At 38.8% G+C, this 23390-nt stretch overlaps 1 protein-coding gene across 9 annotated transcripts in view; it reads left to right on the top strand.

The window, feature by feature from the left end:
• Positions 1-23390, top strand: part of LOC129764655 (multiple C2 and transmembrane domain-containing protein) — a 207601-nt gene that overhangs the window by 148706 nt on the left and 35505 nt on the right. For 8 of the 9 annotated variants that reach the window (XM_055763957.1, XM_055763955.1, XM_055763956.1 and 5 more), the window contains exons 7-10: positions 122-261; positions 13699-14017; positions 14084-14280; positions 14473-14653. In XM_055763957.1, coding sequence (XP_055619932.1) covers positions 122-261; positions 13699-14017; positions 14084-14280; positions 14473-14653 — 837 coding nt within the window. Of the gene's footprint in view, positions 1-112; positions 262-13698; positions 14018-14083; positions 14281-14472; positions 14654-23390 lie in introns of all 9 variants that reach the window. The other variant, XM_055763960.1, reaches the window with a different exon arrangement.

The raw sequence follows: 23390 nt of genomic DNA on the forward strand, positions 1-23390 counted from the left end.
TATCCCATAGCTCCCTTAGTTTCACGTTTAGCGATTTCCCGGAATTTTCCCCCTCTGCTGGCGGTTTCTGTTTGTATCAAACTAAATCTGCACACTTTCCTCAACCCTCAAGTACTTTCAGCGGAATCCAAAGCTTGCGGACGCATCCCGGCGACTGAAGTCCCAAATTTGGAGCTCGGTCGTGACGATAGTACTTATCGAAGCCAAAGGACTACCACCGGACACCGAGAACGGACCCAACGAAGTTTACGTGCGATTTAGGTGAGCCATTCCAACCATACCCGCTTTGTCTCAAATTCCGAACACTTATGTTTTGTTGGCCATCAACCAGTTTGAATAGAGCCATTTTTTTGCATTTGACTGTAATAAAAGATTTACAAATGCATATTCATGGCAAAAAATTAAACATGTGCTTAATCAGGGGGAAGTCGGGAAAGACGGACAGGGCGGGTAAGATGAACATTTATGTATAATTGATAAATTACATTTTTTGTTCTAAGTTTGAATAATGTACAAACTTCCAATACAGTATTCAATACTATTGACACTTACTGTGTACACCTAGCTGGTCTTGTGTCAAAATTGTTAATAAAAACATAAAATGATCTGCAAACAACAGTTCGATGCAAATTCTCATCTTCCAAAAAATAAGTTAAGTGTTAACAAGTAACATTTTGGATATTTTCCATTTTATAGAATCAACGGTAAATTTTGTCATTTCTACTCCAGAAATATGTATGTTAAAAATATATTAATCAAGTCGGGTAAGACGGACACTCCACCGAAGGGAAAGACGCACATTTTGTTTTGAAAACAATTTGGTTATCCCTTCCATTTTTTTTAACAGATGCTCAGTAACTTTTCAAGAGCAACCGGAGGTCATGGACGAGCCAGGGAATGTAAGAAGCTATAAAAGCTGTTAATGGAGTTAATCTTCTTCTTCTTCTTATATGGCACTAACGTTCCTAGAGGAACTCCGCCGTCTCAACGTAGTATTACTTGCATCATTTTCATTAGTACTTAGTTGAGATTTCTATGCCAAATAACACGCCTTGAATGCATTCTGAGTGGCAAGCTCTAGAATACGCGTGATCACAGTGCAAGTCAAAGGAAATTTCTTTGAAGAAAAATTCCCCGACCAGAACGGGAATCGAACCCGAACCCCCGGCATGTTAGGTTTGACGCTAACCACTCGGCCACGGGAGCACATTAATGGAGTTAATGGATCCCCCATGAACACAGCAAACACAGCAACTAATTCAGTTTTCAGTCAGAAGCAGGAACAAGAGCTGGTGCAACTTCTCCTCGAACTGGAGAGAAGATTCTAACGGAAGTCAGAACATAAGCCTTCGAACGGTTGAAAAAAAAACATACTGAAGCATTCGTTCAAAAAAGCCCACTCAGATGGCTGGAAAAGCCTGTCTTAGCGGGATTTAAAACGTAATTCGAACATGCCATTGCGGATGCCGGAAGATATTTGCGACATGAAAAAATGAGAACAATTACAAGGCTCTTCTAGATGAATTAGTCAAGGCCTTCGGTTCAATTATTTTGCTGGCTATGTGAAGGCCTCTAAAACTTATTTAGATCTTCAACTTCAATTTCAATATAAAGGGCACATCAAATTGCATCACGGAAAAAACGCTGTAGAAATTTTATTTTTAGGAATTATATCTTCAGCTTTCGCCTATAATCAGATAAGAGTGTATAGATCACGTTGGCCATGCTTCACTGTCAATTTTTCGAAAATTTGGAAAAATGTCGTCGAACGAAAAAGAGCGTCGTGAATTAATCCTGTGCACTCATTGCGAGAATCCGGAGTTGTCACATCGGGACATCGGTAAGATGCTGGGAATCGTCCAATCAGAGTACTAAAACGATACTTCGAGAACCTAACCATCGACCGGAAGGTGAAGAACGGCAAAAATGGATGCTCCGTCAGTTAAGCAGTTTAGACGTGATCCGAGAAGTTCGGTCCGGGATGTCGCCAATAAGCTGAATTTGTCAAGTTCATTCGTCCAGCGGACCAAGCAGCGGGAGGGCCTGCGTACATACAAGGTTCAGAAGGCTCCTAACCGCGACGAAAGGCAAAACATGGTGGGGAAGATGCGAGCCCGGAAGCTGTACACCGAAATGCTGACGAAGCCGCATTGCCTGGTAATGGACGACGAAACCTACGTCAAAGCGGACTTTCGTCAGCTGCCGGGCCTGTTGTTCTTCTCCGCAGAGGACAAATTCAGCGTTCCGGAGGAGATTCGCAAGCAGAAACTATCCAAGTTTGCCAAAAAGTACATGGTGTGGCAAGCGATCTGCTCTTGCGGAAAGCGGAGCGCCCCCTTCGTGATGACCGGCACGGTAAACGGGCAGGTTTACCTTAAGGAGTGCCTACAGAAGCGCTTACTACCACTATTGAAGCAGCATGAGGGCCCGACCATCTTCTGGCCGGATCTCGCTTCGTGCCACTATTCAAAGAACGTGTTGGAGTGGTACGAAGCCAACGGGGTCACCTTCGTGCCAAAGGGAATGAACCCGCCCAACGCGCCGGAGCTTCGCCCAATAGAGAAATATTGGGCGATTATGTAGCAGGCCCTCCGGAAGAACCCAAAAGTTGTCAAATCGGAGGCGGACTTCAAGAGAAAATGGATTTCTGTTAAAAAAAAACTACAACCTGACGTTGTACAGAACCTTATGGACGGGGTAAAGAGGAAGGTGCGAGCATACGGGCTTGGGCTCGAAGCATGAATAAAAATAAAATGCCAAAAGTTGTTTAATAGTTTTTATTTTACTGTCTAAAATTTTCAAAAGTATCGGACTACTGGTCGAATTTCTACAGCGTTTTTTCCGTGATGCAATTTGATGTGACACACCCTTTATAACTTTTCAGTTAGTGTTCATATTTCTCTTCAAGTGTCCGTCTTTCTCGACTCTTTCTTATTTTTCAAGATGCTGGGCATTTTGGGGAATTTTACAAAATTTCTGCCTCAAATACAATTTTAATTATAAAAAGAGACATAGACTGTCAATTTGTGATTTGTTAGCTATATATTTTTTGTTGAATTCTCGGAAAAATCAACTTTTACTTAAGGTGTCCGACTTTACCGCCTTCCCCTACACTTGTTTCGAACCATTTTCGTCACTGACTCAAATTCCGAACAGCAAAAATGCAAATGATATATTCCTCGCATCTCTCCTTCAACACTCCTAAACTCGCGCATTGGTCTGTCAGACCGAGAAATCAATAATTCGTTCATTTCTCAGAAAATATCAACACTACGACTTTGCGATTCTCTCTAGCTTCGTTATTCGTCGTTCGTCATCGTTTAGTGTATCGTATGTGTTGGTACAAAGGGGACGTGTGCCACTTTTTTAACACTTTCGGTCTGACACACCGACGCGAGTATAGGAGTAACTATTTTGGACAAGTGCCTTTTCTCATATTCAAGAATATTGTTGAATGAAATGTATAAATTAATGTTAGTGGCGTGGAATATTTATTAAATATAATGTATAAGATCATTACCGGACTATTCTTATTTGATTTCAGTCCCTTTTGTAACTGGTTTGAACGGATCCATATATTAACTATTCGTCGATATATTTGTCGTTAGATTCACGTTCAAAAGCAAAATATAAATTTTCGATTTTCGTATAGTTATTCGCTAAATATAATGGTCATACTTATACACACTTGTGGAAGAATTGTAAACAGTAAACTAACTAATCGGTAGCTCACGGTAATTTTTAACAGTTACAGTTTCGGGGATATTTTTTTATAATGGACAATATCGACAAGAAAACAAGAAAAAAGGAAGTTCCTAGAAATCCTTTTATATTATCTTTTTATGCCCCATCTAAAAAAAGCATTAATTCTTAGTTTACTAAGAAAATAGAGACAAAGAATATTAAAAATATGCAAATTTTATATTCCATAACCTTTATCATCTGGTAATTATCTAGAAGGTCGTTATACATTCTTCTCTTCGATAAAAGATCCGAAAAACACGCAACAACTGCATGAAATGTAAAAAATATGTTTGTTTCGAGCATGCAGTTATGCTATGTTCTGATTCTTACTCCAATGAAACCACAATCGATTAATACGTTTTAATGATATTTTATAGCTATTTATTCTTCCATGAGTTATATTAAGTTGCTTACTTTTAATTAATAACAGTGAAAAATTCAAATTTCGTTATTTGTGTTGGAGTATCAAAAATTACTCTATTTTGAGGAGACCGAATTAGATGACTATTAAAAGATAATAAAGACGAAGAAAACGTATGTTTTGGAGTTTTTTCATTCAATCATACCCTCTTCTTCAAATAAATGCCAATGAAGCCTGAAAAATACACAATGGCAACATTACAGAGAAGTTCAATTTTCGGTCTGTGACACCGTGCGCGAGTATACGTGTTATGATTTTGCACGCGAGTACAGGAGGGATAAAAAAAATCATAACTTTTGATCTACTCATCCGATTCAGATGATCGTCATATGGAACTAAAGCCAGTTAGATACACTCTGTCCAACTTTCATAAGACCAGGTGATGATCTTGCTGCTTTGTGCCATTGTAAACAAAGAATGCTTCAACTTATATTCTAGTGTATTGGTATTGGTAACTACCATACACTGCATGATTTTCATATATGTGTGTGCAAGCGCTGAGCGTAAACCAAAGGTTTTGTATTTCTCAAGTGTCAAGTTTCTATAAGACCAGTTACATTTTTCCATTGTTTCAATTGTTTTGATCGGCTATTATATACGTTTCGTCGTCCATCACACCATATTTTGTCAGCATCTCCTCGTAGAGCTTCCGTGCCCCAGTTTTAGCCGTCGATTGTTGCCGCTCATCGCGGTTTGGGAAGCTCTGTACCTTGTATGTATGTAGTCCAGCTCTCTTCTTGTTTCCCAATCCCATTTATTTTCTGCCACAATACTGAACAGTATGCCGGTAGCCGGTGTCCGCTCGGAAATCCATTTAGTTGTAATTGCGAAGGACCCTTCTCTCCCAATCCCATTTCTTTTCTGCCACCGAATTGAAAGGTATGCTATTCTCTTCCAATCCCATTTATTTTCTGCCATCGGATTGAACATTTTCCTATTTTCTCCCAATCCTATTTGTTTTCTGCCAACGGATTGAACGGCATGTTATTCTCTCTCAATCCCATTTCTTTTCTGCCACCGGATTGTACAGTATGCTCAGGATTGAACGGTATGCTCTTCTCTCACAATCCCATACCATCAATCTCATTTCTTTTCTGCCACCGGATTGAACAGTATTCCCTTGTTTCCCAATTCCATTTATTTTCTGCCACAATACTGAACAGTATGCCGGTAGCCGATTTCCGCTCGGAAATCCATTTAGTTGTAATTGCGAAGGACCCTTCTCTCCCAATCCCATTTCTTTTCTGCCACCGAATTGAACGATATGCTATTCTCTCCCAATCCCATATCTTTTCTGCCACCGGATTGAACGGTATGCTATTCTCTCCCAATCCCATTTCTTTTCTGCCACCGGATTGTACAGTATGCTCAGGATTGAACGGTATGCTCTTCTCTCACAATCCCATATCTTTTCTGCCACCGGATTGAACGGTTTGCTCATCTCTTCCAATCCCATTTCTTTTGTGCCACAATACTGAACAGTATGCCGGTAGCCGGTGTCCGCTCGGAAATCCATTTAGTTGTAATTGCGAAGGACTCTTCTCTTCCAATCCCATTTCTTTTCTGCCACCGGATTGAACAGTATTACTTTTCTCTCCCAATCTCATTTCTTTTCCGCCACCGGATTGAACAGTGTTGCTCTACTTTCCTAGTTCCATTATTTTCTGCCACCGGATTGAACAGTATTGCTTTTCTCTCTCAATCTCATTTCTTTTCTGGCCCGGATTGAACGGATTTGAACGGATTTGAACTTTTCTGCCACCGGATTAAACGGTATGCTATTCTATCCCAATCTCATTTCTTTTCTGCCACCGGATTGAACACTATTCTCTCCCAATCCAATTTCTTTTCTGCTACCGGATTGAACAGTATTACTTTTCTCTCCCAATCTCATTTCTTTTCTGCCACCGGATTGAAAGGTATGCTATTCTCTCCCAATCCCATTTCTTTTCTGCCACCGGATTGAACGGTATGCTTTCCTCTCTCAATCCCATTTATTTTCTGCCACCGGATTGAACATTTTGCTCTTTTCTCCCAATCTCATTTCTTTTCTGCCACCGGATTTAACGGTATGCTATTCTAAACCAATCTCATTTCTTTTCTGCCACCGGATTGAACAGTATTGCTTTTCTCTTTCTCAATCTCATTTCTTTTCTGGCCCGGATTGAACGGAATGCTATTCTATCCAAATCCAATTTCTTTTCTGCCACCGGATTGAACAGTATTGCTTTTCTTACTCAATCTCATTTCTTTTCTGGCCCGGATTGAACGGAATGCTATTCTCTCCCAATCCCATTTCTTTTCTGCCACCGGATTGAACAGTATTGCTTTTCTCTCTCACTCTCATTTTTTTTCTGGCCCGGATTGAACATTGAACGGAATGCTATTCTATCCAAATCCCATTTCTTTTCTGCCACCGGATTGAACGATATGCTATTCTCTCCCAATCCCATTTCTTTTCTGCCACCGGATTGAACAGTATTGCTTTTCTCTCTCACTCTCATTTTTTTTCTGGCCCGGATTGAACATTGAACGGAATGCTATTCTATCCAAATCCCATTTCTTTTCTGCCACCGGATTGAACGATATGCTATTCTCTCTCAATCCCATTTCTTTTCTGCCACTGGATTGAACGGTATGCTTTCCTCTCCCAATCCCAGCCAATTTAACCAGCCAAATGAGTTGAAGATCACTATAATACAGATAAAAAAAAAGCTCTCTTCTTTGCATTCTGGACGTAGCTCTGTGACATGCCGATCTTTTTAGCCAAATCACGGGTTGAGACGTTGGGATTTGCTTTAATCATCCGCTTCACCTTTCCCTCCGTCTTTTTATTCTCCGGTCCCGGTTTTCTTCCAGCTCCTTTGCCGTGGTCCAACGTCAACCGCTCCTGGAACCGCTTCAACACTCTGGAGACGGTAGAATGGTGAATGTTCATCATTTTTCCCAACTGCCGGTGCGACAGGTCAGGAAATTCCAGGAACTCGCGTTGGTTCACCTCCATTTTCGTTGAATCGAAAAACACGACTTCGAGTTTGACAGCATGTAGACAATACACATCAATGAGAAAGTGTGCAAAATTTGGTTGATTTTTACCCAATGGTAAAAAAGCAAATAAAGCAATATTTCAATTTAAATGTTACTCGGGTGACAATTCGTCAAGTTTTGGTAAAAAATCCCCACATAAAGAGGGTTTCAAAGGTTAAAACTCATAATCTTACACCATCCCACGTCGGAAGACGTCTGTGTTTTTCCAAAGCTCACATGATCTGACAGTGGGACATGGTATGTTGTGACAAAGAATGTTTCCGAAAAATACATTGAACTATATACCATAACCAAAAGTTTAAGGTTATCTTCACTGACGAAAAAAAATTCAATTAGGATGGTCCTGATGTTTTCAACGGGTACTGGCGTGATTTACGGAAGAAGGGAACAGTATTTTTCAACCAGGAATTTTAATGGAGGATCGTGCATGGTTTGGGCGGGATTCTGTGCAACCGGAAAGCTCAAGATTGATTTCACATCATTCAAGGATTACTTACATGTTCTGGAATCCTCTCTCCTACCGTTCTTGCGTGAATATCGTCACAAAAAATTTACATATCATATCATATCCGTATCAGTAAGGAAACCAAGCAATGGAATAAGGACCAAAAACTTATTTTTTTGGACAGGCCGGCTCACTCTCCAGACTTGAATCCTGTTGAAAATCTCAGAGGGATCCTTATACGCAGAATCAACACTGAGGGAAAACGGTACACCACGATTGAAGAGTTCAAGGTCGTAATTTCGGAAACATGGAACAAATATCGAGAAATCGTTCAGCAGAATTTGGTAAATAGTATTCTAACACGAATTTTCCAGGCCGAAATGGCAAGGTTGCCAATTATTGACATGTAAATCAGCCGATCGTTTTGAATTTTTCATTAATAATATTAATGAATTTTTAAATGGTCTTATCGAAACTGGACAGCTGAAACTATCACATTCGATCCTGGGCAAATGAAAAATATTTTATGGCATTTTAAATTAGCACGCCTTCTACAAAAATCTAACCCAAAAACACAGTAATATCTACAAATTTCTTGTCAAAAAATTGAATGTAGGAAACTGTTTAAATTTTCATGAAGAATACTTTTTTTTTAAATTATACTGAAAAAAAATTCAAAAATTTAAATTCATTTTTCTCAAAAAAAAATTATATGATTCTTACAATTTTCAACAAATCACTTATATACGCAAAATAGGCTTTTTTACTGGGAAAAAAGACGGGTGGGTAATGTCGGGGACATAACCGGAGTGACGTAGGACTATACGAAGGGGACAGCTTTTGTTAAATATATATTTTAAATATATTGTTTTATTTTCTTCTCCTACGTGAATACCTACCTATCTACCTGAAAAATGGATTAGTTTACTGTTTACTCTTTATGAATATGTTGATGGTTCTGAAAAGAACCTTTGGTGTTGTGTTTTTGTTATCACTCGATATTCCCATCTTGTTCGGTTAAACCTTCTTGTTTAGCTATTGCGTTTGCCACTCGCCACAGCTTTCACAGTTGGAAAATTTCTTCCTATCCAGTTTGTGACATGTTGTTCAGTAAATTACATTTAATGCGACATGTCGGAGAAACACTTTGCCACTCACTGAAACTAATTGTTGCCTTGATGAGCGCCGAACCGAAGCTGCTCTGTTCTTGATGCGGGTTTTCTGATTGTCGTGAGCAGCTTTGCAAGCCAACTCGAGCACTCCAACGGCCGAAACTCTATAATCGCTGTTAGGTATACTGGTGCTCCGGCACCAATCCGTTCGGCCTAGTTACCCTTGCGGAGCAATCAGTGAATGCGGCCAACAGGGAACTGGAGACCTGCACGGTTCGAGTGAGACTTTGCCTTTCCATTAACTTGTCCTCATTTGTTACGTCCACGATGCCGATGCCGTACAACCACACGGGTTTACGGTTTGAAAGAAAATAAGATATTTTTTTGGGGTCCGCGTGTTTTATACTCTAGCGGTACACACTCACAGGATAGAGACAAATCGGCAGACTCAGCCAGAGGGGCGAGTCCAACGAGACGAACGAATGAGCGTTAAAAGGGAGCGATGGCAAAAAAAATACATTCATAGAGGCGAATGAACTGAAAAGTTTAAACCCTCTTAAAGCCAAAAAGAAGAAGTAGAAGAAAATACATTCATTACGATTTGTTCGCTCGTTGGATTCACATGCAGGCTAAAAAGGGTCCTTTTCAGGATCACAAAATTATCTTCAATCTAAAAAGTTTATTGTTTTGTTATCACTCGATATCCCCATCTTGTTCGGCTAAACCTTTCTGTTTGGCGATTGCATTTGCCACTCGCCACAGCTTTCAGAGTTGGAAAATTTCTTCCCATCCAGCTTGTGATATATTTTACAGTAAATTACATTCAATGGCACGTCGCATTACCACCACTCAGTATCGGATTGGAGGTAATTTTAACCTGTAATTGAACATTTGCGATGACAGTGGTACAGTGTCAACTTTCAATGTGGGGTCATAATTTGGACCGCGAACTCTATGTTTACAAAAATGTCCAACTAAATATGTCGCATTACATGTCCGTCCAATTAGCTAAATGTCGAGATAAGTGTAAATTACTGTACTTTCAATCTAGAAGCAATTTAAGAATTGGTGAAAATCAATAAGCTCAGAACAACTGCCAAATTCACATACTCATCATATCCTGGCAAACAAATTATGAAAAAATCAATTTGTGTTTTATTATTATTTTGGATATTGTTTTAGAAAGCATTGAACTGTATTTCCTAAACTCTTTTTTGGAAGGTTTAATGGCCCTGAAAAGCGCCTTGTTTTATGGAATGGTTCCAATTTAGAAAACTTTGTACTCGTGGTTTTGAAAAAAACCATTTCGAACGCCCTCGATGCCGCCTTGTTCTGGATTTGCCACCAAAGCAGTTTGTATAAAGAACAAACTTTTTTCTTCTGCTACCTGATGCCGTTTTGCGATTGCGTTTGCCACTCGCTGCAACTGCCTGTTGTTGTCTTGATGTCCACCGAACCGAATGTGTTCTGTTCCGAATGCGGGTTTTCTTATCGTCGCGAGCAGCTTTGCCAGCTAACTGGATCACTTCGGCGGCCGAAACTATATAACGCCGGCTAGGTGGACTGGTGCACTGGTACTAACGCGCTCGGACTAGCTACCCTTGCGGGGAACTTCAGATCAACACGGTTCGAGCGGGATTTTGTCTTTCCCTTCACTTTTCCTCCCTTACCATGTCCAGACATGGCTGTTTGGGTTGGTTTGTTGATGTGTTGTGATGCGAACCGATGTGGTGTACGGTTTGAATGAGAATGATCGTTACGGCAGCGGAGCGGGGATTTTTAAGCTGACTGGCTGGCTCGAGAATTACGCATGTGTGAGACTGCGACCAATGTTTCGTTCATTTTTTTCTTCTTCCTTTCCAATCGTGCTTCATTCTATTTCGCTGCTGCTCTGGTTGCCCGTTTTGGTCGGTACGATTTGAGGAGCACAAAATGGACCAATCAAAAATGGGCACATAGTGTATTTTGACAATGCTTGATATTTCACAATTATTCAATTATTTATCTCCAGAAAAATGAAATGTTATTCGTTATGATAGATGCGTAGATATATTTCCTATCAATTGATGCAAAAACCTTTGCGATCTATTGAGAAATGCTCGAGTTATAAGCGTTCTTGCTTATAACTCTTGATCTTGCATTTTTTCCTACTTGTTCAGTGCCTAGATTTCCATTTCACCCCCTATATCTTCCGGTTAGACGTAGTCCTACGTCAAAAGTTTTGCTAACAACGACTTATTACGTTTTGCTAACAACGACATTACAAATAACAACTAATCCTTATTTTGTTTAAAATCAAGATAGCGATATAGTGTGTTCGACGATGTTTCAGATTTTATTAAAGAGTGCATTTTTTTCGAAGACGGTCAACTTTCTATATTTTATAGTTTCTGGAATATATGGCACTAGCTGACCCGGCAAACTTCGTCCCGCCCAAAATATGTTTTTTGTTATCAATACCATCAAACATTCACGTTTTTTACTAAGCGCATGTTCATGGGTCCAATCGCAGAACTGTTCATTGATTGATCTTCTAATCGACCCCGTTGAATTTGCCTTTTACTTTAAAATTCCTAGTACTTCTACCAAAACTCATCATTATAATATCAGATTATTTCCAGACACAATTCTCGTTCAAGATTTTTCAACCACTTGCAAATACAGGGTAACTTCGATATAACATACATTTTACTTTCAAAATTGTACGTTGTATCGAATTATACGTTATATCGAAGCATAATAAAGAACTCTGGAACATAGCTCATATTACTTTATTGTGTTGCTGTTGGAGTAAGGTTGATGAATAAATTCAATTAGAAGACGAAGCCAACTTTTCACATGATGTTTAACATCGTTCTGTTGATTGAAGTTTGATTCATTTAGAATTCGGAATCACAAAACAGTTGTATTGCGGGATTGGTTAAAGTTACAACACAAGCTTTAGTATCCAAATACAGATAATGTATTGTTCTTTCAGAAAAAAAATATTCAAAAAATTATTTTTTGGACTTTGATAATGTGTACGTTATATCGAGTGACGTTATATCGAGGGTACGTTATAACGAGGGTACGTTATATCGAAGTTTTCCTGTAGCATGTTTCTCCGTTACATGAAATAAATGTTTGATTCAGAGAACATGATAGAATAAAGACAGACCCCTTCCCTCTTCTCCTCTTAGAGAGGGGGGGGGAGGAGGGTCTTATCACCTTAGAAACATTTCGTGCCCCCTAAAATCTTCACATGCCAAATTTGACTCCATTTGCTTGACTAGTTTTCGAGTTATGCAAAAACATGTCAAACGCGAGAATTTACACACCAAAATTTTACGAGTACAACATTATTCTTCCAGGAGCCAGAAGGGCGTGGCTAAGAAATGAAAAAAAAAACAATTGTTTATTCTAAACCTAAACAGACGGGCAAACGAGGGAAGTCGCACTCAGGAGTAACGTCATTTTTATTGCTGGCTAGCCGAGCTCAAATATGATTATACTTGCCCCAGTCATAAATCGTTCTGGCAAACAAAGGGAGTAATTCAAATTTCTGTTACCTCTTCGGGGTCATAAATCTTAAGTAATTTTTATGCCTTTTTCCGTCCTTCGTATAAACAATTTTATCGCTCAAGCGAGCTGTTCGGGATTTCTTTCATCATTTATATGGGGATAAGCTCCGCGATGTCTAAACTTTGTTGTCTGTTCATTGTTTATTTTACCGTTCGTATATGATAGAGTGCGGTCTATCCACACGCTCTATGCCTATGCAATGGATCTCGCTTTGCAACCGTGATCCTTGAGGCGACAAGAACTATTCATATATTTTTTAGAATTTAAAAATACGTTAAGAAAAATGAATTTCAATTTTTGAAATATTTTTCTTCAGTGTGATTTAAAAAAATTCTCATGAAAATCTAAATAATTTCCTACAGTTCATCCTTTGGCGAAAGTTTTGTAGGTATTTTATTTTTCGAATTAGACATTTGTATAAAACAAAAAAAATAAAACGTTCAAATTTTTAAATGTCATAAAAAAATATTTTTCTCCTGCCCAGGATCAAATTTCTAACAGTTGTTGAAAACAGTATGGGTTTTATTATGTCAATATTCAGATTTTAAAAAATTATTAATAATTAATTATTAAAAAAATATATTTTAAATATAAAACTTTTTTTTTCAAACTGTACATGATGGAGTCCAAAATTGTATATAATCAAATCATATATAATCCAGTCTGTATATAATCAAGTCCGACCTGTTACTTCAGGAATCCGTTTTTGTTATCGTGGTCTTAGTTGAAAGCCTGACCAGGAAATTCAATTTTACTTTCGTTGGTATGCGCACGCGACCTTGGTTTTGCAAGGAAAGAGCTTATTATTTGCAAGTGATGTTAGGTCTTCCTATATGTTTGCTCCAGATATGGACTGTCCTTGTATTCCAATTTGTGAGCAATTGTTGTATTTGTCTGAAAATAATGTCTTCAAACATCTACTGTTTGGGATTTGAATCATACGTCGAAACTTTATTTAAATTCCGAGCACTACTTTAATACTAATTTTAATGAAGATTTCTGCATAAAAAATCATTTGTTCATCCATTTATAGCAGATTAATACTTTAAAAAATAGCAAAAAATGGTTAAAAAACTACAAAAACTGAAAAATTAACTATGCTTGGTTTTTACGGAATTTACTAACGGAAACATTTCCTCACCGACAGTCACTTTTTTGCAAATGTTTAGTATTATAAATTATTGACTGTATCTATATCTGTAAATGATGTTAGAATGAAGTGTATTCCCCAAAGAATGTCAGGGTTTCCATAATTGAATTATTAAGAACATTAAAGTAAAATAAATTTACATTTGAATATGTTCGGAATTTGAGCCAAAACAGTAATTCGCGTAATGAAATGTTCATCGATTCGATATCCTCACCAGATTAGGCAACGAAAAATACAAAAGCAAAACCTCATACCGGGCGCGATGGTTGGAGCAGCTCGATCTCCACCTATTCGACGACGACCAGCTGCTGGAGCTGGTCGTCTGCGGGAAGTACAATACCTACGGCAAGTGCACAATCGATTTACGAAGTCTTCCACGGGAACGCACACACAGCATCTGGCAACCGCTGGAGGAATGCCCCGGTGAGGTGCATCTCATGCTAACCATCAGCGGGACGACCGCCTCGGAGACGATAACCGATCTGACGTCGTACAGAGAGGACTCAAAGGAGAGGGCTGCATTGCAGAAGCGATACGTGAGTACACAACGTGTTTCCCAAATATGTGTCGCTTCGGTTTCTAATTAATCCCAAATCCGATAGACATGGCATCGTTCGCTGCAGAATATGCGTGATGTGGGCCACCTCACAGTGAAGGTGTTTGGGGCAACCGGTCTGGCAGCGGCAGATATCGGAGGCAAGTCAGATCCATTCGTAGTGCTAGAGCTAATCAACGCTAGATTGCAAACCCAAACCGAGTATAAAACGTTAACACCCAATTGGAACAAAATCTTCACGTTGTAAGTTTCGCAAGCAATCTTTCACTAGCCTTTCAAAACTAGCTTTTCGACTGATAACAATAATTGACACGGCGTTGCTCAACAGCAGCATCGGAAATGGCAAATGGCAACATTTTAATGGGCGAATCCCACCGGGGGTGTTTCTCTTTTTTTCTTTGCTCCTGTCTCTCTCTCTCTGTGTATTAATTGCAGTAATGTAAAAGACATGTCATCGGTGCTGGAAATTACCGTTTTCGACGAGGATCGGGACCACAAGGTGGAGTTCCTGGGCCGGGTGGTGATTCCTCTGCTGCGGATACGAAACGGCGAGAAGCGGTGGTACACGCTGAAGGACAAGAAGATGTACACCCGGGCGAAGGGAACCCAACCCCAGGTAGGTTCCGTAGGCCAATGATGGGATGCTAATGAGTTATGAATATTCATTATGGACGAATGGGAAGGTTGTCAGTTTAAATTTACGCAATACTCAAGTGTATCGAAAACTATTGTCCAACTTTTTGTTATCATCGGAACAATCATGCCCACTATGGCAGTGTTCTATTGATGAAGTGTTAGTATGACTCCGCCCTCTCCGCCCAGCTTACATGAGTATTGATAATGTGACCATGTTACAGTCGCTAGAAATCAATGTAGTCGTATGCTGGTTTAGTCGTATATAGATATTGAACATAGACTGAAAACATGGTAATTTTGAAAAATTAGAACTCAAAAACGAAAAAAAGCACCTTACATATTCTTGGATAAAGGGTGTGTCACATCAAATTGCATCACGGAAAAAACGCTGTAGAAATTCGCCCAGTAGACCGATCCTTTTGAAAATTTTAGACAGTTAAATAAAAACTATTAAACAACTTTTGGCATTTTCTTTTTATTCATATACGAGCCCAAGCCCGTACGCTCGCACCTTCCTCTTTACCCCGTCCATAAGGTTCTGTACAACGTCAGGTTGTAGTTTTTTTTTAACAGAAATCCATTTTCTCTTGAAGTCCGCCTCCGATTTGACAACTTTTGGGTTCTTGCGGAGGGCCTGCTACATAATCGCCCAATATTTCTCAATTGGGCGAAGCTCCGGCGCGTTGGGCGGGTTCATTCCCTTTGGCACGAAGGTGACCCCGTTGGCTTCGTACCACTCCAACATGTCCTTTGAATAGTGGCACGAAGTGAGATCCGGCCAGAAGATGGTCGGGCCCTCGTGCTGCTTCAATAGTGGTAGTAAGCGCTTCTGTAGGCACTCCTTAAGGTAAACCTGCCCGTTTACCGTGCCGGTCATCACGAAGGGGGCGCTCCGCTTTCCGCAAGAGCAGATCGCTTGCCACACCATGTACTTTTTGGCAAACTTGGATAGTTTCTGCTTGCGAATCTCCTCCGGAACGCTGAATTTGTCCTCTGCGGAGAAGAACAACAGGCCCGGCAGCTGACGAAAGTCCGCTTTGACGTAGGTTTCGTCGTCCATTACCAGGCAATGCGGCTTCGTCAGCATTTCGGTGTACAGCTTCCGGGCTCGAGTCTTCCCCACCATGTTTTGCCTTTCATCGCGGTTAAGAGCCTTCTGAACCTTGTATGTACGCAGACCCTCCCGCTGCTTGGTCCGCTGGACGAATGAACTTGACAAATTCAGCTTATTGGCGACATCCCTGACCGAACTTCTCGGATCACGTCTACACTGCTTAACTATGCGCTTGTGATCTTTTTCACTGACGGAGCATCCATTTTTGCCGTTTTTCACCTTCCGGTCGATGGTTAGGTTCTCGAAGTATCGTTTTAGTACTCTGCTGACCGTGGATTGGACGATTCCCAGCATCTTACCGATGTCCCGATGTGACAACTCCGGATTCTCGAAATGAGTGCACAGGATTAATTCACGACGCTCTTTTTCGTTCGACGACATTTTTCCAAATTTACGAAAAATTGACAGTGAAGCATGGCCAACGTGATCTATACACTCTTATCGGATTATAAGCGAAAGCTGAAAATATAATTCCTAAAAATTAAATTTCTACAGCGTTTTTTCCGTGATGCAATTTGATGTGACACACCCTTTATGTTATGTAAAAAGACAAAAACTTTCAAGAAAAAATGTAAAAAAATATAGCGCCCTCTTTCTCTAAACTATGTAAACTATGAAAAAACAAATACAGTTGATTCCGTTTATAATGACATCGAAGGGAATTGACAAACACGTCATACTAAGCGGACGTTATACAAAGAGTTTTGTGAAAAAGTGTCGGTCATTATAACCGGACCTTACTTACTAAAAAAGGATCATGACAAGCAACATGTCACTGCAAAAGAAGTCATTATATCCGACTGTTTCTAACAAAGAATTTTAAATGAAACCAAACATAGTTATGTAATTATGTCATAATAAGCGGTTGGTCAATATAAACGGAGTCATAATGAAAGGATTCTACTGTACAATCAACGAAAAAAAAATCCAAATTTTTTACAAGTGTAATATATTTTCAAAGAAGACTTACTAATTGGATTAAATTTGATATGTCGATCATCTGAATCGGTCGAAAAGTTCAAAATGAATTTTTGGAAAAAAAATTATTCTGGGAAAAAGGGGAGAAAATTATTTTTCGGACCACCCTAAAATGGAAATAAACACCCTAGTAAATATTCTTCATTCATATCTGTGTGGCATGCCCAGTTCTTGCAACACGGGCGTCGTCAGTTTAGCCATCAAGTGGGCAGTCACCGTTCGGCTTCTAGCGGTCCCCGATTATCCCGCGGAAAAAAAATGAAATTGTAGAATAAAATCGCGAATCGAGACAACCGCACAAACGGGTACGGCTCGGGACGACCGTATGGGCACAAAAGAAAATGGAATGAAATGCGGATCGGGACGGCCACGCAGAACAAGTACGGGCTCGTGACGACCGTATGGAGAACAGGAGAACAGAACTTGACTCGATATTTTGTTAGTTAAACGTCATCAAAAGTAGTTCAAATGTTTTCTGTGAAGGAAAATACACTGGAGCAAAATCCACATGCTTTCGTTTTTTCTGTCTTTCGAGGAAACCATCTGCACTGGCACTCTAATATACAGTGATCAACATAAAAACAAGATGCGCTCGCATCAGGGATATTTCAAAATTTCACATTCTAGTGATGAAACTAGTGATGTCCGGTAATCGGTAATCGCTTAAACGATTATTGATTGCAAAAAAAATATTATTCGAAGGGTTACTACACAAATAATGATCATTCTATCATTTGCCATTTTGTTTCATCATCGTCGCTATGAACGTTGAGAACGTGACGTTATTGTTATCAACGAAAGTGGGTTGTTCCCAGTGTTGTGATATTTACATTTGTACTGGAAGGGGTAAAAATCTTTTTCACCAGTACGTTTTCTTTCAAAAATCTGTACCGAAATATTTGCAATTCAAGGAGTGAGACATAATAAAAATATTAAAAAAGACGCTTCGAAGCGCCGAAAATTCAAGCGAACCTTCAATTCTTTTTATGCATTTTATAAAGAAATAAATTTAGATTTTTGATTTCGATTTTTGATTCGATTTTGAAAGCCAAGTTAGAAAAGGTATTCTAAACTCTCAAATTTGGGAAAGGCCTTATTAGAAGCCCTCGCCACCGCCGACGACTGTTGCTAGCTGTAGAGTAAAGCGGGACAAAGGTTCGCACCTAACTGTTTTCGTCCAATAACTCTTGAAATAAAAGCAAATAGAATTCAGTTTGCTTACCAAATTGTAACTATATATTACCATCGAAACGTAGTACAAGAATTTCTCGAGTTTTGTTTGTAGTTAGACAAAAACCAATTTTAATACAAAATGACAAATGCGTGCTTTTACCCCATAGTGGGGGCAAAGGTGCGCACCGTACGGGGCAAAAGTGAATTGAACTTCTGAGGTAATTTATACCAAAAATAAATGTTTTATCATCAGAAGCGGGATAAGCATCATTGCTGGAGAGTGTAGGCACCGTCCAGTAGGCAGGAGGGGGGGTGTTCTGTGTTCTTATGGCTGGATAAGAGTGGGTGTTGTAGTCGAACATAATACGTGGAAATTGGGAGGCAGGAGACTGACAATATAAGGTATCCGAAAATGTCCAACATTTGAAACAGAATTCGTTTTTATTAACAAACAAGTCGACCCGGCGAACTTCGTCCCACCCATAATTGATATATTGATATAAATCATTTCGAACACTCAAGTTTCCACAGAAATTATTTTTATGTACGTAATCTACATTCGTGGTATATAATTTCTTTTTTGACATATAAACCTGATGCAGACTAAGACGCATCAGTCCTGATACTGACTGTTTGAATACGTTGCTCCGTTATTGAGTTAAATTGTGAGGAACGGACACCATATCATTCTTATTTATATAGATCATTTTTATAAATACATAGTTACCTTCGCTTGTTTTATTTGAAACTCATTGTTGAAAAAAAAACAATATTCATTTGAAGTTCATTGTGAAAACATAAACACAAACGAAACATAACCGTTATTGAATTGAATGCATGATGAAAATAAAAACATTTTTCGTTTTCAATTCACTTTGAATTGTTTTTAAGCAGTTCTTTATTTATACTCTTCATCTTGGATTTCGATTCTGAGGATACCGACGCTTTGCTTTGGAGAGCTGTTGCTTCGTTGTGCTGTTGTGGGGTTCTATGAGACAGACGATGGTTCTTCATGAAGCTAGAATCCCAATCTCTTCCTGCCAGTTTTGCAACTTGGTTGAATTCGTGCTAGAGGTTGTTGGCTTCCGCAAAATCAAACGCCAGACGCCGTAAATCTTTCAAAGTCACACCATATAAAGCATTGTCCAGTGCCCTGCAGTGGTCCGCCAAATTATCAGACTGCTCACATTTTTTCAGAGCAAAACGCTAGTGCGAACTTTTATCCCACAGCCACTGCGCACCTTTGCCCCACAAGCATTTTTGACGTGGGACTACGTCTAACCGGAGTATATGGGGGATAAAATGAAAACCTAAACACAGAACATGCAGGAAAAAATGAAAGATTCCAAATGCTTATAACTCGAACATTTCTTACTGGATCGGAAAGATGTTTGCATTAATTGATAGGGAATATTTCTACGCTTCTATCGCAATTAATAAAATGTTATTTTTCATTAGATAAACAATTGAGTAACTGTAAAATGTTAAGCGTTATCTAAACGTCCTAACTGCCTCATTTTGATTGGCCCGATCTACAGTTTCCCTAACACAGCCATCAAAACCAAGCAGCCTTGGGGAAATCGGCATTGCAAATTCATGAAAGTCGGGGGTATTTTTGTTCCGACTTAAATGTGTTTCCCTAACACAGACTTCAAATACATGAAGCTTAGGGAAATTGGCATTTCAAATTCATGCAAGTCGGGGGCATTTTTGTTCCGACTGAAATGTGTTTGTCTAACACAGACTTGAAAACCAAGATGTCTGTGGGAATCGGCTCAGCAAAAAAATGCATGCTGCGAGTACTTTTTGTACTGGCCTTTGTGCAAACTAGAATATGCTTCCTTAAAACGGTCTTCCGGGGGTACTTCGGCACTCGCATGTTTTTTTTCACTCCGAAAAGTGTTTTCCTAACACGGATTACAAAAGCGGGTACGAACACCACGCTTTGGCTCGTTTATTCAAGATTACATTGAAGGATATGTCTCCATATTTTCTGCTCACTGAATTCTTACGCATACTATTTGATGATTAGGCAAGATGTTGATAACCAATTGCTGCGATGACGCCTATTGATTAAACAATATGCGTTCGACGTATAATGTCAAAATCGAAACTGAGTGCCTGAAGTTCATCAAATTAAGCAAATTCGCGGTTCGAGAAATACGTACACTTGAGAGATGCAAACTTCAGAAGGAAACGTAAAATAAAATAATCGTTTGATAATTCTTCCGTTCACATGTTTTGTCCTAGGCATCATACCAAACGTAAAAGGATTGTCATTAAATTTACTTGTTTTGTATTTACATTATTTACTTGTAACGAAGAACATAATCTATCACAATGCATGAATTGACCTTATATGGAATTATACAATCTTTTTACTCACAAAGCAAATATATTGAATTTGATTGAATTCTGGAATTGTTTCATTTAATCAAAAATTTAATCAATACAAACAAATGATTGCTACGCTAAGATAGTCCCACGTCAACCTTGCGGTTATATCATAGATATAACCCACCCATTTTTTTTAACTAATCGAATTTTTAGAAAAAGCTCTTGAATTTTTTCAAAAAAACCAATACGCTCTATCATCTACTATAGAATGAAGGTTTCTTCGACAGGGTAGTTCCGAAATTTACAGTTATTTTAGGTAAGCAAATCATCATCTCCAAAACTGAAAAAATTTGATCAAAACATCGCAAAACTCTGTTTACCTCATAACTTTTTGCCACTTTGATGAAATATATCTTGTTTATATGTGTAAGCTACTGGTATAATAATGTATCAAACGAATACACTGTTGTCAAATTTTTATGCTCGTTTGCTTCGAAAAGACCAATGCGGACCTTTTCCCCACACTACTCTATAACTGCCGAATCATAATTACTGCTAAAAATTTGAACCACAGAGCACACAATTCATACCTCTCGATGCAACGTGACATATACATATATATCAACTCTCAAAGAAGAAAAGAGAAACAACAAACATATTCTATAGTACAGTAATTTATTCTATTTATCAAACACATATTTCATTGCACAAATGCTTGCACACAGAGATACCAGCCTTCTTGATTTTTCAGAATATTTATATACACGTTCCCTGATATTCTGACAAACACTCAATTTTGCCTGATTTTTCTGAAATGATCCAGATTCTTTACATTTTACTTTATCTGAATGAAAATGATCTGTATTTTATTGCAAAGTTTTTTTTTTTGGGTGGAAATGACAACTGTTATAATAGTTTTCATAAGAAAAATCGCCCCAGAAAACAACTGCAACAGAAACAACCGCTCAGAAAAAGTGTAATGTCACAAGTGGGCTCGGAATATTGTGGCCCGGGAAAAACATCATGTGAAGCGTCCCCATTTAGCGAGAATAAGGAATCGAGGCGAGATGACGCGATCCAAGTCGATCGCCGACCCGCCGTCGGAAGCGGCAATCTCCCGCACAGAAAACCTGTGTTCCACTGATTGCCCGGTTAATTTGAAACATATGACACCATCCTTTAGCCGCATACGTTTGCCCGGTTAAATTCAATTCAAAACTATTGTACTTCGATCTGAAGAAATTTCCACAATTATTCAATTTCCTCCTGATTTTTGAAAATTAATGTTTGCAAGTCTGCTTCCACTGAGCGGTGCGAGTAATCGGCACAGCAGCAATATTTCCAAATTAACTCTCAACATCAACATATGGAGTTGGCTGATCGCTGTCTAGAGTGAAACTGAAGTGAGAAGTAACTTACTTACCTTAAGTTCAATTTGATTAACAAATTTTCAGGTATTTACGTAGTTTACATTCAGCTCAAGTCAAACAGCATTTCCTCATTTTATCTTCTATTTTTTGGGTGTTTGCGCAACTGTAACTAATACTTACTTGTAATATTTACGTCTTATAACTACTATATACAAAAGGGAGAACTTCAACATAAAATTTCAATAAAATGGAACCTAGAGTTCCTACTTCGGTTAGCAAAAAAAAGATGGTCCTAAAGTTTAGCAATTTTGCTTCAACGTTTTTAATTTCAGATAAATAACGCAAATTAGCCCCTCTTATTCCACATGGCACACTTAAGATCATTCAGAGAGACTGTTCTGATTTTATTGAACTTTATTACGGTGCATTGTCGCACAGGAATCCCACATCGGGAACCGGAAAATATTGCTGGGGAAACGATTTGTTTATAGACGGTAAATTTTTTCGGGTCTGGAGAGTCTAAGTTTGTGGCAATATGTGCTTCTGAACAAAACTTTATTCACCTGATGAAAGAAGTAGTTGGGAATCAATAGTTATGCCAAGATAAGTGACTTGTGAGGATCACTCAAATGTTTCACAGTTGAGTACTACTTTACAGGTATGCGCTAGTATAAACTTGAAAGATGGGAGTCTGTGTAATGTCAGTGTTAATGATGCATTAATTTCTATTTCCATGACACGACCTATCCGCCTTCCAATATATATGTCTTATGCAAAAAATGCTAGATATATTCCCTATTAATTTGAGTATTCGAAAGCAAAATTCATGCATCAATTAAAGATACATTAACGCCCTAAATCTATACACTATCTTCATCCGAAACGTTAAAATGGGCCCTTATATTGAAAGGTTGGACGTAATCCTACGTCAAAAAATTAGTTCTACAATACAAGTTGTCAGATTTTTTTTTCGATGTAGCACCTTGACGATTATCTTCCAAAATGCACAACATGAAAGTAGAATTTTAGCGAACAGTGTATCTTCTCCTCTCAGTAAGCCATCAAAATACCAAGTTATGTATATACTACAATATACTACTTTGTAAAATTTCGGACCCCACCACAGAACTTCGACATTAAAATCCGTTCTTATGCAAGATGATGAGAACTGTAGGACTCCATCGCATATCCAAAGATTTAGAAGATTTTGTAATGTAACTTGAAAAACAATACAGAGTGTGCCAATAAAAAAGAAGTGAAAATGTATCGTCGGTCATTAGTCCCAAACATCGCACAACTTTAGCAGTATTTCGTTGTAATCTTGTAATAGAAGTACCGGTAAGTTTCTTGGTTGTTTTTCAAAAATTAATGCTTTATTCTGCAAAAATGGTTACAAATTTAATATTCAAAGTATTGCCCATCGCTAGTCACAACTTTTTCCCATCTTTCTGGCAATTCACGGATCCCTTTGTGGAAATAATCGGCCGGTTTGTCGGCTAAAACACGTATCGATCCAATTTTTGACTTCATCAAAATTGGAAAAGACAGCATAACCTTCAGACCGTGAATATTCCGCGCGACCGTGATGCATGGCCGGGGTATTCATACGTTGCCCGACGTTTAGGATTGTCGTAATGGACCCACTTTTCATCGCCACTAGCGATTCGATGTAAAAAAAAAACCTTTCTTTTATGCCGTTGGAGCAGTTGTTCGCACGTGAAAATACGGCGTTCGACGTCTCGTGG

The sequence above is a fragment of the Toxorhynchites rutilus genome, chromosome 2 (assembly GCF_029784135.1).
Source record: "Toxorhynchites rutilus septentrionalis strain SRP chromosome 2, ASM2978413v1, whole genome shotgun sequence".
NCBI lineage: Eukaryota > Metazoa > Arthropoda > Insecta > Diptera > Culicidae > Toxorhynchites > Toxorhynchites rutilus.